Below are 18,489 nucleotides of genomic sequence, written 5' to 3'. Positions count from 1 at the left end.
GTATACCAGTGACTGTATATTAAACTCTGATTCTGTCAAATTGTGTAAGTTTGCAGATCATACAACATTGTTGGAATGATGATGAAACAGCATACAAGGACAGAGCTTTAGTGGAGTGGAGCAGGGTGAATAACTTGGAATATTGGAAAGACAAAGGAGTTGGTGGTTGACTTTAGGAGACAGAGAGGGGAAATGCTGCCTTTGACCAGCAATGGTGGGGAGGGTTGCCTCCTTTAAGTTCCTGGGGACAACCCTCAGCTCATCTCTTAAAAGGAAGAGCAACACTGGTGTCTTGCGGGGGAAAGCTGATCAGGAGCTTCCATTTATGAGTCAGTTAAGAAATTTAGTGTGACTAGAGACTGTTTGATAAGCTTTTATAGAGCGATTTAACTTAAATCAAATGATTGCTAATTGAGATGAAGGCTAGTAAAGAATGTATGTTGATTATAACTGTATGTAATGGCTAGTTGAGAATGTTTTAATAAAGATTTATAGAAAATGAAGGCCTACCACTGAAAAAACTGATTCACTCTTAACTGTGTGAATTTCTTTTAATTGCCTTTTGGATTGGCAGCCTTTTGAATTGAACTGCTTTCTCTTGAGCTCGAAGTTGGTCAACAGGTCCCTGAAGAATAAGAGAAAAAAACAGCTGCCCCCTGCTGGTCAAACATGCTAAGTGTTAGTGTAATCCTCCTTCTAGGCTTGACCAACAAAGCTACTTAATAAGGTGGGTGTATGAACTAGTGTTCTAGGTTTTAGGAGTAGAAATTGCCTAATTAGGGTGAATAAGGGGACTTTAAACCCAAATATCAGTTAATCACTGATTCTCTTGTGTTTTGGTATAAAAAAAAATGTAAGGACCTTTGCAATTTTCAATTTGTAGAAAAAAAGGAAAGCAAAATAATTAATTTTATGGTTTCTCTAGGAAGACCTAATAGATGGATATTAAGAATGACACTTTTAGAGTACACAGAGATCACTACAGTACACTAATGATACCTGGTTGTGAATTTGGAAGTTCTTTCTTGTGCTGGCGTACTTATTTTCTGCGCTGGAGTCATTGCCTCTTATAGTATCAATGCACTCATAGACAACCACCACAGCGCCCTCTAGTTCTTCTCTCTTCAGCTTCACTAAGCAGTTCTTCAGATCGTCGTAAACACTCGTCTCTCGAATTAGTAGAAGACAGAGGTGGGAGAGCAACCATATTCAATTAACACTGTGAAATAATGACTCTGTAGAAGTAGAGCTGATGTAAGGCTAAGCAGAAATGAAATAAAGACTAGGATTTTAAAGAAGTAGTCAGAAAACTTCTCTACAGAACTCCAGTGAACATAACAGCACTAATACATTCAGCATGAACCAGCATATGTTTGGCATTAGCTTGAAGTATAAATGAGTAAATGAGACTGAGTAAGAAATAGACTTCTTTCCTCAGACGTATATGTGAGCATACATTAAAGTAGTATTTGAAAATACTTCAAAAATATAAATCTATCATATCCATGTTCTTTGTACAGGTAACTAAGTATATTTAACAGTTTGTAACTACTCACCTCAGGAGAATGTCAAAAGTGAACATGTTGTCTCTGTCAAATCTGTGAAAACACTGTACTTAATACTGCATGCTATAAAGGCAGTTTAAGTGTTGTGTTCCTTTAGCACTATATTGTACACATATTGTGTATCCATTGTTGAGCCATTGAGTTGGTTTTGTACTTTATCTATTTCCTCTAAAGTTGTTTTGGGACTTTTTACCCAGTGTTTCTTAGATTGCTCAATAGCAACAATTTGAGTCAATTATCAAGCAAATTAATTAGAAAGCAGACATTAGTCAAACATATTAAAGGGTTGAGTTTCACTGGGGTGGCACTAGAGGGCAGTAAGGAAGTCAGTCGGCCTTGAAAATGATGCTTTTGTAAAATGCAAGCTGCTTTAGGGAGCCAGCACAAGGCAATAAAGAGGGAATGGCATTTCTGTAAATTCTGTACATTATGCCTAATTTACATTAAAAGCAATAAAGCACCCTGAATTTGTAGGCAGTTACACTGAGTTTTAATTCAATATCTTAGTGCTGTAAATGTAATACTACAACCTCATTTCTGAAAAAGTCGGGACGCTGTGCAAAATATATAACAGAATGCAATGATGTGCAAATCATTTAAACCCTATATTTAATTGAAAATAGGACAAAAACAACATATCAAACGTTGAAACATACATTTTATTTGTTTTTTTTAATATGTGCTTATTTTAAATTTAATGCCAGCAACACATTTGAAAAAAGTTGAAACGAGGCAACAAAAGACTGGAAAAGTTGCTAAAAAACACCTGGTAGAACATCTCACTGCTAATTATGTTAATTGGCCACAGGTCAGTAACATGATTGTGTATAAACAGAGCATCCCAGAGAGGCAGAGTCTTTCAGAAGTAAAGATGGGGAGGAATTCACCACTCTGTGAAAGAGCTTATGAGGTTGGTGGACACTCCATTCCAAAGCCATGGGCATTAATATGGAGCTTCCATTTGACAATAATAGCACTTACAGTTGACCAGGGCAGATCTAGCAGGGCAGAATCTTCATGAACTGTCTTGTGGCAAAGGTGGCGTCTTATGACAGTGGCAGGTTTAAAGTCTCTGAGCTCTTCAGTACGACAGTAGTAGATAAACACTGCTAACATGAGAATCATGATTGTAGATATGGGGCTGTAAAGACTTCCTAAAATCAACAACCATATCCTCTGTTTTCATAACATTCAGATGAAGAAATGACTAATTACACCATGACACAACGTCCTGATCTACAGCTCAATTAGCATAAATGATTAACAATCACTGTATCGTCCACTAACTTTATAATATGACTATTTTCATGACTGTTCTAACACTCATTGGTATACATAATATAAAGGAGAGGAGAAAGACAACACTCCTGAGGGTAAACAGTAAACAAGTATAAAAGTTTTGAGTAGGAATCATCAAGAATAGTCACACCAGAGGTTGTTTCCAACACATGTTTGAGTCACAAAATGAGGTGAAAGTTTTCAAAAACTGTTGAATTATTCAGTATTATACTGTTTAATGTGTTATTTTATGATATATTCTGATTACATCAGTTAATCCTAAGAAGGCCTATAACCTAAAGACGGAATACCAGCTCGAAACCTTGTCAGGCAGTAACTGATGGCTCAGGACTTGGCAAAGGCTCAATTTCTTGAGTACAAGGGTTCAGATAGAATTAAAAAGTTTACTATTTTTGCTGTACTTGAATCCATATTCTTTCAAAAATATTGACCAGATAAATGCTGTACGAGTAAGTCTACAGTGTAAAATATATAATGTATAATGTTAAATGTATAGACAAAATCAGTTGCTGTTCACTCTCATGTAGACTACATTAAAATCTTTTCTCACAGATTCCAACTGCAGGATAATCACAGGGAAAATCAGCCCAGGTTGATACACGTTCAGATCCAGCACCTCTATAGGCAGTTACAGCACAGTCCTCATTTCTATTATAATCATTGGGTTCCCCCTTCCACCAGAACCTGAAACACAGAGAATCAGATTATCTTCACTATTACACCTCTAGAGTTTGTTAGAGAGAGTGAATAACTGCATCATAAGCAGAGCTCAGTTCAGTGGTCTCTTACTGAGTGGTCAGTGCTGAGTTGTCCACCCATTTCCAGACCCCCTCTTTCTCTGTGTCCGTCAGACCAATCCAAACGTCAGTGCTGTCAAATACTGTACTGATGAACTCCTGACATGGTACAGTATAGAATAATGTGATTAGATAACGGCTAAAGAAGAGTGGTGTGCAATATCTCTCTCTCTCTCTCTCTCTCTCTCTCTCTCTCTCTCTCCTCTCTCTCTCTCCCTCTCACCTGTTCTTCTCTGCTGTTTATGATCACCAGGTCTGCTCCTCTCTCTGTGCAGTACTGTCTGCTCTCACTCCAGCTCTTCTTCTCAGTAGAGGTGTAGTAGAAACTGTATCTGGAAGTGTTCCTTTCTTGCTCTTTTCATAGAGAAATTCATGCATTAATAGGTCAGTTAATTTAAAGGGGAACTCCAATGATTCTTCAGATCTTCTGCATGATTCAGTCATTAAGATGTTAATATTCTGTCTTTATTTATCTTACTGAGTCAGAATTGTTCACAGTGGTGGTGATAGGAAGTGTTAACTGCCTGTTAAACCTGCTTGATGTCTGAGACGCCGTTTTACCATAGATTTGAGATTAGATTTTGATCCAAGACATATTTTAATAGTACATTAATGGCAGAGAGGGACATGCAGGGCCATGTAAGGCAAAATAGTACCAAAAAATGTCCTGTTTCAGATTTACTAAGGTTTTATTATTATCAGTATTAAATATTAAACTCTGACATTTTGGATGGAAAAAAGACAATATTTTTGTTGTACATTTTTAAAAGAGATCGTTCTTCAAGGATTCTTTAGTAAAGGGATTGTTCTATTTAGAATTTCATGCTTAAATGTACTTTGCATGGTTAAAATGTGCTTCAGATTGATGGAGAATGTTTTGTATGTGGTTCTATTTAGAAGCCTTTTGAAAATAGTTCTATATAGCACCAAAAAGTTCTTGTATTGTTATGATGTAAAGCTTGTAACAATAGAAGAACCATTTTTGGTGCTATGTAGAGCCACTTTCAAAAAAGTTCTATATAGGACCATATAGAACACAATCTCCATCAATCTGAGGAGGCGCAAAGACCCATTTAAGCATAAAAAGGTTTGATATAGAACTCATGGTTCTAAACAGAAAGATCCTTAAGATACTAGAGATCCCCTTAAAGAACCATCTTTTTTACGAGTAGTTTAGCAGTCTACAGTTTCTCCAGCAGGGGGTGCTGTTAGCACACAAGTCACTTTTGTGTGTCTCCTTAAAAAGAGCAGAAACAGCCACAAATGCATTTATTTGCAGACTTTAACATAAGAAATTAAATAGTTTTCAGAAAGATTGATTTACTTAATATTATATTATTTGTGATCTTCATTCATAAGAGCAATTTATCACTCATCCTGATTTTTTTTTTTTAATATCATACTCATTATGTTTAGATTTTGCCCAGGTCTAGAATGCAGTAACGGAGAGTTGAGTAATAGATGTGTGGCACTCAGAGACACTGAGCAGTGCTGAAAGTCTCTGATCACACCTGGTGTTGTGTGTGTCCTTATATAAAACAGCTTTCAGTTTTTGGGCTTTGTTAGCCTTGTGATTCCTGTGTAATGTGTTCATATCAGTCGGGAGGAGCTCTGTTATGTCTTACTGCATAGTACTGATTTTATGGATTTTATCACGATCTAAGGGCTCCCCAGTCATGAGTTGTTTCAGGGGCCGCAAGCAGGTTAAATCGCCTTTGACAGTAATCAGAGGGCTGGAGTGGTGGATAGTTATAGACTATAGGAGGAATGCATGACAGACATGAAACATTAAACTGTACAATATAGATGTGAACCATGCTGTTTGTTCTTAGCAGAGTAATTCCAGAGTAGTTTCCTATGATCACTAACTTGAGCTTTATTTACTCACCTAATTCTGACAGTTTCTTCTGGAGCGTTTCCTTTTCTTTCTGTAATTGGCCCCTCTCATTCTTCATGTTGTCATTATTGGTCTGTAACTGGTCTCTCTCTGTAGTCAAGTTGGTGTAGCTGGTCTGTAACTGGTCTCTCTCTATAGTCAGGTTGGTGTAATGGGTCTGTAACTGGTCTCTCTCTATAGTCAGGTTGGCGTAGCAGGTCTGTAACTGGTCTCTCTCTATAGTCAGGTTGATGAACTTGATCCACAGCACTGTGATGGCAGCCAGCAGGAGGACACACAGCAGCCCCAGACACACTGCAGCCAGCCTGTAGCATCTGCTCTCTGCCGTGTTGATGCTGGAAACTAGAAAGATACATAATAATATTCACCAATTCAGTCTTTTCACTTTACCTAATGACATTTCTGTGATATACAAAGTAAATAAATAAACGTATTTATTTATTTATACACACTTTTTTTCAATAAAATGTGCAGTGATTCTACAACACTGATTTGCATGTCCTAAAAAAAAAAGGGAAAGAGGAGTAAAAACATTGTTTGTAACAGAAACATGAAAACAGAAATGTCTCCCCAGAACACTGTTATTAAAATCTTCTGCAAATTACTAGTGGTGGGAATTGTCAGTGGTCCCACAATTCCATACTATCCTGATACTTAAGTCACGATACAATATTATTGCGATTTTAAATAAATTTCATTACATTTTTTCGACTGTATATACAACCACCAGGTTGTGCTGCACTTTGCTGGAGGTCTGCAATGCTTCCCCCATTGCAACTTTGCGTATCAATCAATCAACCTTTATTTAAACTCTGAATACATTGAGGGAGACCCTCATTTACAACGTAGCCGAGTAATATAGGAATCAGCGATTCGAACATGAAGCAGCAGTCGCCAGTCCTTTGTGAGATAATGTGCTGTTGTAGTCACATAGTATTGTAGTCACTGCCCTTGATGTCCATGCATCGCAACTTAATGCAGTCCTTTCTGCTGTACTCAAAGATTTCTTAAGATTCACGTCTCTGTTGAGCTTTGGGACGACTGTGTCGGTAAAATCCTAGTCACACCTGGCTTCCAGTGTTGTGTCATGCAGCCTTCCAGCATGGATTCCATTTCCCTGAATCCTTTGGGTAATCATGTGTCTCAGTCTCCACCACATACAACTTGTCATTGATCTGCCTCACCTGATACTGATTATTTGTACCTGTTTTTTCTGCCATATGACCAGTTTAGTTAGCCTTATAGATCCCTAGAGTAGGGACTTCGTGAGGTATTGCCGCTGTTTTCAGAGCTATGGGGCGTTCATTGTGTATTCGAGTTTGTTTTTCTTGTATACTAAACTTTTGCCTGTTTGATTTGACTCTGCCTTTTGCTGTCTCCCCTTGGTTTGGTAATGACTGTGTTTGTCTGGTGTTGGACTGTGATAGAACTGACCTTGGCCTGTTTTTTGACCACAACTTTGGAAATCCCTGATTTAAGTAAGGCCTTTGTTGTTTTTACAATCCGCACTCGTCTGAATTATTCTGTCCCGTTACACTTGAGCATGTGACAAAAGCCTTCGTGTTTCACAGAGTTGTATGGACGCAGGTCTTTCGCACATGAAGTAGGTGATGGATCATGCTATTTCCCTCAGAATTAGACGGAAGCTTTGTCAAGCTGACTTTTTTGGTGGAGCTAATGTAACATTATCTTTGTCGTCAGCGAAACAAAAGTCAGCTTCTTATTCGTCAGCTTCTTGTTCCACCATTATTCGGCATTTTCCTGTTCCGCCTTAGAAACGTACGGGAAATTTCGAACAAGAAGTTGGCGAATAAATAGGAAGCCAGTTTCAGCCTCATTTGCCATCATCGGTTAATGCTGTCTCTGAATGGTGGTGCATGAGGTGAGCCCCATATCCTTGTTTCTCGTCCCTCTGCTACAGTGTCTACACTGAAGCCTGGGATTAAAAGACTAACTAACCAGATCACATGACAACACAAACTAGTGCAAATAATCAGTATTCAGGCCGGCTGATCTCTGACAGGTGTGTGATGAAGACAGGGTCACATGATCATCCAAGGAGTTCTGGGAATTGGAGTCCATGCTGAAGGACTGCATGACACCTACCCCTTTTCTGTCTCTCTCCACATCAACCACATCTCCTTTCTAATGCCCTGATAACACACAAACAAAAATCTATAATTTAGACAATGTTTGAAATATAAAATATTGCGCTAAAACACAGCATTGCCACGTCACTGTCACTGCAGTGCTGAGAATGATCCACCACCCAGATAATACCTGCTCTGTGGTGCTCCTGTGGGGGTCCTGACCATTAAAGAACGGGTGAAAGGGGGCTAACAAAGTGTGCAGAGAAACCGATGGACTACAATATGTAATTGTAGAACTACAAAGTGCACCTATATAGTAAGTGGGACCTGATAAAATGGACAATGAGTGAAAATACAAGGTGGTGTACTTTGCGCCTCTCTGTTTCTCACACCACATGATCTTTCTCACTTTCATTAACACCTCTTTCTCTCTCTCTCGATCACGCCTCTCTCTCATTCTCACCCTATAGTTATTCTGTTTGTTTTCCACACTTTCTTGTGCACTTTAAAGACTTTCTTGAAAGACGAAATAAACACCACTGTACAGGGCGTATCAATATTCTAGTTTACTGTAGCCTAAACTGTGTTTTGTGTGTGCCTGACTGATGTGAATAAGAACAACAGCCTAATATAATCCACATGATTCTTATGCAAGTGTGAAAAAAATGGAAAGAAACCTGTGGAATACAGACAGATTCTGTGGAACTCCCAGTTTGTTTCTGTCTTCTTGTGTCTAATTGTTAGAATTAAATAATGTGGACAGATGAATTCAGAGAAAAGAATTTTGCCATGGAAAAGATGTGGGAACTTGTGGGAGCAATTTACTACTAACTCACATGACTGTTTATAAAAAGAGCATTTTAGAGAGTCAGAGTCTCTCAGGAGCAAAAATGGGCAGAGGTTCACAAAATCTGCAAAAAACTGCATCTAGCAATTTTTTTCAGAAAAATGTTCCTCAACATAAGATTGCAAAGACTTTGGATATCCCACCATCTACAGTACATAATATCATTAAAAGATTCAGAGAATCTGGAGACATCCCTGTACGCACGGGACAAGCCCGGCGGTCAATATTGGATGCTTGTGATCTTTGGGCCCTCAGGCGGCACTACATTGAAAAAAGACGTGATTCTGTACTGGAAATCACTGCATGGACTCAGGAACACTTCCAGAAATCATTGTCTGTGAACACAGTTCACCATGCAATCCACAAATGCAAGTTAAAGCTGTATCATGCAAAGAAGAAGCCAAATGTCAACACAATCCAGAAATGCCGCCGTCTTCTCTGGGCCAAAGCTCATTTAAAATAGACTGAGGCAAAATGGAAAACTGTTCTGTGGTCAAATTAATCAAAATTTGAAATTCTTTTTGGAAACCATGGACGCTGTGTCCTGCAGACTCGAGAGAAGAGGGACCATCCAGCTTGCTATCAGGGCACGATTCAAAAGCCTGCATCTCTGATAGGTATAGGGTTGCATTAGTGCCTATGACATGGGCAGCTTACACATCTGGAAAGGCACCATCAATGCTGAACAGTATATAGAGGTTTTAGAACAACATATGCTCCCATCCAGACAGCAGTCTTTCCGGGAAGGCCTTGTATATTTCAGCAAGACAATGCTAAACTACACACTGCATCCATTACAGCAGCATGGCTTCACAGAACAAGAGTCAGGTGCTGAACCAGCCTGCCTACAGTCCAGACATTTGACCAATAGAAAACATTTGGCGCATCATGAAACACAAAAATCCGGCGTAGAAAACCCAGAACTGCTGAGCAGCTAGAATCCTACATCAGGCAAGAATGGGACAACATTTCTCTCCCAAAACTGCAGCAGTTGGTCTCCTCACTTCCCAGACGTTTACAGACTGCTGTTAAAAGAAGAGGGGATGCTACACAATGGTAGATGTGGCCCTGTCCCAACTTTTTTGGAGATGTGTTGCTGCCATCAAGTTCTAAATGAGTTAATATTTTTCATGAAATGGTAAAATGTCACTTTTAACATCTGATATGTGTTCTGTGTTCTATTTTGAATAAAATATAGGTCTATGAGATTTGCAAATCATTGCGTTCTGTTTTTATTTACATTTATTTTACACAGCATCAGAACTTTTTGGATTTGGGGTTGTAAATTAATACCTAAATTTTCTACATGAACAAAATGTAGCTGAGTATTTTTCTTACTCACTAATGTATTTAAGTAAAGATAAAAGTATTGTTGCACACCTAGTTCTGTTAGTTAGTTTAGTCTTTTGTTGCTGGGAATTTTGATGGGCAGGACTGTGTGCTTAGGAAAACAGTGCGAGCCTAGCTGTAAACAGAGTAGCCCCAGAGAACTTGTAGAGAGAATTACCACTCTGTAATGTCCTCTGGATTTCTGGAACACTAGAGGGCGCTCCAGAGCAAGTCCAAAATGAATGGGTTAAGATGGACCATTTGAACAAAACCATAGTTTATACACGCTTAAACGTTTTTAATGTAAAGAATACATTCATTTCCTAATCACAGAACAGCATAAAACATTTTTACTGGCCAGGCTCCTCATAAAGCAGCTCCAGTAGCCCATCCAGCTAGCAGTAGAGCCGAGTGCTACCGTGAGACAGAGCACCATTTTTCCCCTTGGTTTTGTATGCCGTTCCTGAGTTATTCATTTAAGCTAAGTTGTGGACTGTAAGTTGTGGACCCCTCGTTACAGTATTAACATTTGAAAGTACTTAGGAAAGTAGGAACCCATCAGAAGTGCATTTGAAATTATGATGTATAAGTGTGAGTTACTTCTGCATAATTACCAGCAGACTGACTATTGTAGCTGAATAAAAAGCCTTTTGCAAACAGCTTCTCTCGCGGCCAAACTTTCTCTCGTGCAGGTGCACTCAACCTCAATCGCACAGTTTCAATTTCAAATTTCAAAAGGTTCATTTTTTCTTGCGTCTTCTCGCACATCTTATTGTCATATTAGGCGTTCATACTCTCTATTGTGGCCCTCTCTCTCTCTCTCTCTCTCTCTCTCTCTCTCTCTCTCCTTTCTATCGTGCACTCTCTTCCTCTCTCTCTGAGTGTGATGATTGGGTGAACGTTCCCCTGTGTAACCATATAAGGTTTGAGGCTGGTTATCAAACATTTGGGAGCTACAACCCCGGAAAGCCAGGCGATCCCCATTCATGGCATGTTTATAAGCAACATCACTCTGAATCAAATGCATTATCATTTTGTAATATATATTCATTAATGAGCAACAAGCAGAGCAATGTAGAGTGTCTGTTCACCCTGATTTGTCACTGTTAGAACCTGTAAAAACTAGATCAGTGTGTTGTCACACAGTACAAGAGACTGAAGACCACAAGCTGTGTAAACTTTTTAAAGCTATCATGAAGATAGATGAGTGTGCATGTATATGTATATTGTATATTACAGCGTTACACAGATACACATTCAAACTGCTCACCTTGTGAAATATTAGTGGATATTTTATGAAACTCAGCACAAAACACTTTTCAGATGTTTAACTGAATTGGATGCCAGTTACTACACTTATGTGACCTACATGTTGTGACATCACACAACTCCATCTGAAATGTATGCTTTAAAGCCTCCCTTGAGCCCCCTAGATCTGCATGTTGTTGTCAGCAAATTCCTTACTTGGAGGAGGATCACAGGGTGCTTTTGGGATAGGCCTTGTGTGTGTGTGTGTGTGTGTGTGTGTGTGTGTGTGTGTGTGTGTGTGTGTACCTGAGGTCTTTCCTTCACAGCTTCTGGTCACATCTTCATTTGCACAGATGTTCTCATAATCATTGCTGTCGTCCGAATGAGTTGATGTGTTGTCTGTTGTAATTCCTGAATTTGCATATATATCCTCATCAATCTTCAGCTCTTTGATCTTCTGTAAACGTGTTGATGCCATTAAGTCGATTTTTGCTGTATCTGCAGATGTGAAGTCTCCACTACAGTCTTCAGCTCTCAATGTGACTCTGTGTGGGTGATACTGCTAAATACATACTTGCTCTCAGAACAGGAAGTTTAGGCATATCATACCAGCTTTGACACCCATCTGTGTCACTGCTGTCTGTCTACAGGAACTATTTTTATTTATTTTTTAGTTTCTAACAGGAGAGATCAGTTTCTGTGGTTTGTGCTCTGTGTAAAAGGTTAAAATAAAGTTGTCATCATGTCTATATTGTAACTGTTTGCCATTTCTGAGTATAGTCATGAAGAAAAGACAATGCTCAGATACAGTCACCTCTAGTACTGGGATTAATAACAGACAGAACTGCATAGGTGATTAGGATGATTCAGAGGGCCTCAGGGAGCCTAAAATACCGACCAGTGCCTCTGTGCTGGTCTGCCTACCACTATGCGTTCAGGTGGCCTCATCATCAATATTAATGAGAGTGCATTAGAAACTGACCTGTGAGCTCACTAAAGAAGTGAGATTGTGACAGATAAGACCCTCTGTGGTGTGTCAACAAGTCACATGGTTGTTGTATATGCAGAAGAACTTCACGTGGTTGATGTGTGAATTGAGTGCATCACAGACGTTCATGCTAGTGTTGCACATACTTTGGTCTTCAGAACAGCACAAATTTGCCTGGCCAAGATGCTGGAATATCCTGGAATACTGCGCTACATAGAACTGATTGGGTCCTTTTGCACCAATAGGGCTTACGCCTGGTCGTAAACTAAATCAGTCATACCTTTCTGGGCATAATTTTTAGACCATTGCACCAACTGGCAATCATACAAATTTTCACCAAGACTGGGGTGTAACTTTTATGCCTATCTGGGAGCAGACGCAGAGTCAATTTCTAGACTTATTCTAGGCTGATAACTACTTTAGACAAGCTTATAACTTGTATCTAAGCAAAAGCTGAAGTATGACTTAGATTTTTCACTCAGTATAAGTGTAAAAGAACATGCTTATAAATATAAGTAAAACAGTAAAAGTATTTCTTTAAAAATCATTTTTAATGCATTTTTTTCAAACAAGATATCTTTTTTACTGAGAGTTGGAGGTACACATCATCAAACTACGCATATATATGTAAGGGTCCAGCCTGTGCCGTCGGCCGCCAGCGGAGGGCAACAGTGTAGAGGCGCCACCAGTTCAGGGAACTCCAATTCCCAGAAGCCCTTGGGCTGATTTGGCCCAACCTGGCACAGCTGTGGACTCCTCTACTTACGGCCATGGCAAGCAGCAGCCCTTTGTCACACGTTTGCAGAGGGGTGACTGGTATGGTACTTAGCCCAGGTGGATTTTGAAAAGGAAAAGATAAAGAAAAGAAAAAAAAGAAATTGCCCCAAAACAACGAAAGAAGAAAAACTACTTAAAAGACAAAAAAAGGCTTAAACAAGAAACGGCTCCAAGCCAAATAAAAAGTGTTTGTTCTACAAAGAACAAACAGGTGAAACATAAAGCTGATCTTCCTCTCATAATCACAGAGGAAGTGTCTTTTGTTTTCTGATTCTTTATTTTACTTTTGTAGCTCAGCCTTTGTTTGAGCACGCTACTTCTTTTGTCTGCTCTTTCCTGCCGTTTTCCTTCCCATTCAGTGAGGTGTTTTCTTGTTTTTGCTTGTGCTTCCCGGTGGTGCAGTGATAACTCCTCGGATTCAGTACATCGGCGGCTCTGAGCCTCCTCAATCCCAACCCCCAGACAAAACTTTAAGGTTAATGATATACAAACTTAAAACCTAACAATTATCAAAGCCAAAAACACAGGTTACTGTCACAGCAGACAGTTAAATCAAACAACTGATGTGCGAAGATGAGGAAAGCGAACGCAGTAATCTTAAATACCTAAATCTAATCATCTTATGCTAAAGCATTTTGCCACGGTTGACATTAAACACGTTTATGATTTATATTGGTCTTAGCTGTAATGACTCTGCATTGAAGAATCGTCTGTACAGGCATCTGAATGTAACCTCTACATCATGAAATGAAGTTAACTTCAGCTTCATCTACGAGTGTCTCATACAGTCATTAAACCGGGGCTGTATCACTGAAACGGGGCTGCTAGCTCAACTCCTAAATTACTACAGATATACACTTGTATATAACATTTACAGTCTGAGTGTTCTTGTGCTTGAGTTTATTTATTAGCTCACAGTAACCGGCCTGAAACCTGACCGGCCCACACTGACTCTTCTGATTTCCCACTCTGGCACCAATAAGGCCATGGATGTAGATTTTTTCAGACGCACTGTTTGTATTAAGTGCTGACTCGACTCTGTCTCATCTGTTATTTTTCATTCTCTTTCCACCTGCTCACTGCTGGGGCCTGTAGACTGTGAAAGAAGACAATCACAGGTTCACTCTGCTCCCCCGCTTCACCCAGAAGGGAGTCAATTTGCGCTTCATTAGTTGCCTTAATAAAACTGCCTGATTACAAAAATGACATGAATAAGATGAGATAAAATACAACCCCATTTCCAGAAAAGTTGGGATGCTGTGCAAAATGTAAATAAAAATAGGATGCAATGAAATGCAAATCATGTAAACCATATTTTTAAAGGAAAATCCTACAAAGACAACATATCAAATGTTGAAACTGAGAAATTGTATTGTTTTTTGAAAAATATATGCCCATTTTGAATTTAATGCCAACAACACGTTCAGAAAAAGTTGTATTTCACTACTGCGTTTCATTGCTTCTTCTTTTAACAACACTCTAAGCGTTTGGGAACTGAGGAGACCGACTGCTATAGTTTTGAAAGTCATATATTTTCCCTTTCTTGCTTAACATATGATTTCAGCTGCTCAACAGTTTCAGGGTCTCCTTTGTGGTATTTTTCATTTCATAATGTGCCAGATGTTATCAGTGGGTGACAGGTCTGGACTGTAGGCAGGCCAGTTTAGCACCTGAACTCTTTTTTAATATGGAGCCATGCTGTTGCAGAATGTGGTTTGACATTGTCTTGAAATAATCAAGGACTTCCCTGAAAACAGATGTCGTCTGGATGGCAGCATATGTTCCCAAAACATGAATATATCGTTCAGCATTAATGGTGCCTTCACAGATGTGCACGTCACCCATGCCATGTGCACTAATGCAAACCCTATGCCATCATGGATACTGGCTTTTGAACTGTGCACTGATAACAAGCTGAGTGGTCTATAGCCTGGAGGACACAGTGTCCATGACTTCCAAAAAGAATTTCAAATGTTGATTTGTCAGACCACAGGGACACTTTTTTTTTTCCCCCTCTTCTCAGTCCATTTTAAATGAGCTCTGGCCCAGAGAAGGTGGCAGAATTTTGGATCTGTTTATAGATGGTTTCTTCATGGATTTCTGTGGATTTGTGGATGCAGCGACAAACTGTTTTCACAGACAGTTGTTTTCAGAAGTGTCCCTGAGCCCATGCAGTGATTTCCACTGCAGAATCATGTCTGTTTTTAATGCAGTGCCACCTGAGGGCTCAAAGATCATGGCCAGTATATACTGGTTTTTGGCCTTGTCCCTTGCATACAGAGATTTCTCCAGATTCTCTGAATCTTTTAATGTTATTATGTACTGTATATGGTAAAAAGCAGAAGACCAAGCAAAGTAGACATAGTAGAAACGGTTGAAAATGAAGATATGTCGACACCTAGATACAGCCTGTAGAAAACTCTGGATAAGATCACTAACTTGATTGGTGGACTGCATCCATATAACCTACGTATTTCAGAACTTGTCAGAACCAGTTCATGACATTTTACAAAACCTAGTACAAATGTTTACAAACACTGCCAAAGCTCTTAAACAATAAACACAATTAAGCTTCTGGTTTGAATATTCCGTTCCACTTTAAATGCTGCAGCAGTTACATTAAGGCGCCTCATTCGTCAAACAGATTTCTGAAAAGAAGCTGACGAATCCTTAACCGGTAAATACGATTTTAATGAACAGCTAAGGAGCAACGCAGCAGAGCTATAATCATCCACTGGAGCTGCTGGGCTGTTGAACACGTCTCACTAGCTGATCTAATACTGTATCCCAAACCACACTTCTGTACTTTATCTACTACACTAACGAGTGTGCTACTAGTGGTACTGCACTGTTTTTTTATGTACTATTTAGTGTGCTAGTGTTAGCGGCTGGGACAAAGCAGAAGTAATGCACTGGGAAATCTCACCCATTTAGATTTTAGCTGTCATTGTCACCTCAACACAAATGAATACAAGGCAGTGCAATCAAATGCATTGGTTAATATGCTAAGAAAATTAGTTTTTAAAGTAAGTATTCCCTAAAAAGACTTCTTTACTGGATTGGTTATGGCTGTTATTTCATATCAAACCCTCTGTGTAGATGAACTGTAGCTGTGAAGGGATGAAATTAGTCAGCAATTACATTAAAATACACTGTGCTGTTCTGAAATTCTTAGGTGGATATCAGAGGTTCTAATGTGTGCCAGAAAACTGTTCCTCACACCATCATGCTGCACCTTCAACATGTATTGTTGACCAAACCAGATGTTGCTTGTACCTGGCACATTGATGAGCCTTGGATGCTCGACACCCTGTTGCCAGTTTATGGTCTGTCTCTCCTTGAACTGTCGATAGGTACTCACTACTTCTGACCAGGAGCACCCCACAAGCCTTCCTGTTTTGGAGATGCCCTCTTTCACTTTCTGTCTACTACATCCCAGACCATGATATGTGCTGAAATGATTCATCATGGAGCTTAAGTAACTCTGTTACTAAAAATCATCTTTGTAAATTCTTTGCATACAACCCCATTTCCAAAAAAGTTGGGACGCTTTGCAAAATGTAAATGAAACAAAATGCAATGATGTGCAAATCATTTAAACCCTATATTTCATTGAAAATAGTACAAAGACAACATGTCAAATGTTGAAACTGAGAAATGTTATTGTTTTGTGGAGTATATGGCTATTTTGACTTTTATGCCAACAACATGTTCCAAAAAAGTTGGGATGGGGCAACAAAAGGCTGGTAAAGTTGTGTAATGCTAAAAAACCACCTGGTGGTTAATTGGCAACAGGTCAGTATCATGGTTTGAGTACAAAAAGAGCATCTCAGAGAGGCTGAGTCTGTCAGAAGTTAAGACGAGGAGGAATTCACCACTCTGTAAAAGACTGCATGATCAAACAGTCCAACAGTTCAAGAGAACATTCCTCAACATAAAATAGCAAAGAAACACCACCACCTTCTCTGGGCCCAAGCTCATTTAAAATGGGCTGAGGTGAAGTGGAAAAGTGTCCTGTGTTCTGATGAATCAACATTTGAAATTCTTTTTGGAAATCATGGACACCGTGTCCTCCTGGCTAAAGACCACTCAGCCTGTTATCAGTGCACAGCTCAAAAGCCAGTATTCATGATGGTGTGGTAGGGCATTAGTGCACATGGCATGGGTGACCTGCACATCTGTGAAGGCGCCATTAATGCTGAACGATATATATACATGTTTTGGCAACATATGCTGCCATCTAGACAACGTCTTTTTCAGGGAAGGCCTTGCTTATTTCAGCAAGACAATGCCAAACCACATTCTGCATGTTTTACAACAGTATTGCTCCATATTAAGAGTCTAGGTGCTAAACTGGCCTGCCTGCAGTCCAGATATGTCACCCACTGAAAATTGGCGTTGTTGCATGCATTGTTAAATGATTCATAGGCCAAATGAGCCCCTGAACTGTTGATCAGCTGAAATCCTACATCAAACAAGAACAGAAGACATTTCACTTTCAAAACTACAGCAATTGGTCTGCTCGGTTCCCAAACACTTTTTGTTAAAAGAGGAGGTGATGAAACACAGTGGTAAACCTGCCCCCGTCCCAACTTTTTTGGAACGTGTTACTGGCGTCAAATGCAAAATGGGCGCATATTTTTCAAAAAACAAAGTTTCTCAGTTTCAATATTTGATATGTTCTCTCTTAGTATGTTCCTTTTAAAAATATGGTTGATGTGATTCACGTTGCGCCTGTACTTCAGAGACCGTTGTTGAGACAGGTGAGGAGCACTACAATGACTTGTACTTTACTTGTAGCTGTACAGAAGTGCTTTTCTGCCTGCTATTCTCCACTGCAGTGCTACCCAGTCCAACGTAACTAATGTAGCATAGTCAGCTAATGCACATCATTTAAAATCTACTAGATTTTAATGATTTAATTTTTAAGGTACTGTCGTTGCCTAATGACTCCAATCACCCATGCCAGACAATTCCTTAAACTAATTACTTACCTGCAAGTCTTACATATCACTTATGCCTTACAAGTACTCTATCTAAAGTATTCAAAGAAGAATTTGGATGCTGGGCTCAGTTGGAGAAAAAAGGCTTCAGTTTTTATTTCAGGCAAAGTGCATTCAGCCTGGGCATTAGGCTCTGGACCCAAATGTGAATACAATGTACAGAGTTCCATGGTTTTATACACTTTTCAGAGATGAGGTAATCCCCTCGCGCTCTCTCTCTCTCTTTTGCTGTGTCATAGCCTGTTCTGCTCATCTTTAAACCAAAGATTTATCACTTTTTATAGTTCCAGTTAAATTTGACCTATTAAAAAGTTCTAGTTGTCTTTTTGTATCTACTCATTAAAAAGGGCAAACTGCTTCTCTGGTACCCAGCACCTCCCTTGGTGCTTGTCAAACACCTGTTTATACACTGGCCTCCTTGTGGCTTAAGGTTCAGAAGGTTCACTTGAAGGCCTCTGCTGCTTAGAAAAGTTCTAGTATTTTCCAACACACAGACAAGGTCTCAGGGGCTTTGCTGTCTTATGTATACTTTCCAAACTCCTATGTATATACCTGTATACCTATGTATTGGTGGGTACTAAAAATATGTACTCGTACTCAGTCTGAAATAACAAATTGAGGCATCCCGACAAATAACTGTATTGAGCTC

At 39.4% G+C, this 18,489-nt stretch overlaps 1 protein-coding gene and 1 long non-coding RNA gene across 2 annotated transcripts in view; one reads left to right on the top strand and one right to left on the bottom strand.

The window, feature by feature from the left end:
• The first annotated feature begins 621 nt into the window (after positions 1 to 621).
• The window catches only part of LOC118816493, a 115,944-nt gene continuing 98,076 nt past the window's right edge, over positions 622 to 18,489 (top strand). Inside the window, exon 1 of the long non-coding RNA XR_005007874.1 lies at positions 622 to 727. This is a non-coding gene — a long non-coding RNA (uncharacterized LOC118816493). The remainder of the gene's footprint in view (positions 728 to 18,489) is intronic.
• LOC118816492 (C-type lectin domain family 4 member E-like) lies at positions 3,100 to 5,651 on the bottom strand. Its single transcript, XM_036582897.1, has 4 exons — positions 5,550 to 5,651; positions 3,885 to 4,015; positions 3,654 to 3,760; positions 3,100 to 3,548 (listed from the first exon to the last, which is right to left on the bottom strand). Exons 1-4 carry the CDS (start codon positions 5,614 to 5,616, stop codon positions 3,398 to 3,400), a joined length of 456 nt encoding a protein of 151 aa, XP_036438790.1. The 5' UTR covers positions 5,617 to 5,651; the 3' UTR covers positions 3,100 to 3,397.

This window comes from Colossoma macropomum, unplaced genomic scaffold (genome assembly GCF_904425465.1).
Source record: "Colossoma macropomum unplaced genomic scaffold, Colossoma_macropomum, whole genome shotgun sequence".
NCBI lineage: Eukaryota > Metazoa > Chordata > Actinopteri > Characiformes > Serrasalmidae > Colossoma > Colossoma macropomum.
This window is presented reverse-complemented; position numbering and strand designations above follow the sequence as displayed.

Bases quoted from the DNA above. Each gene is read 5' to 3' on its own strand.
- LOC118816492 (XM_036582897.1), bottom strand. From the start codon at position 5,616: ATGAAGAATGAGAGGGGCCAATTACAGAAAGAAAAGGAAACGCTCCAG. The intron at 3,761-3,884 runs GTGAGAGGGAGA...GTACCATGTCAG, and splicing joins TAAACAGCAGAGAAGAACAG to GAGTTCATCAGTACAGTATT. The intron at 3,549-3,653 runs GTAAGAGACCAC...TCTGTGTTTCAG, and splicing joins AACTCAGCACTGACCACTCA to GTTCTGGTGGAAGGGGGAAC.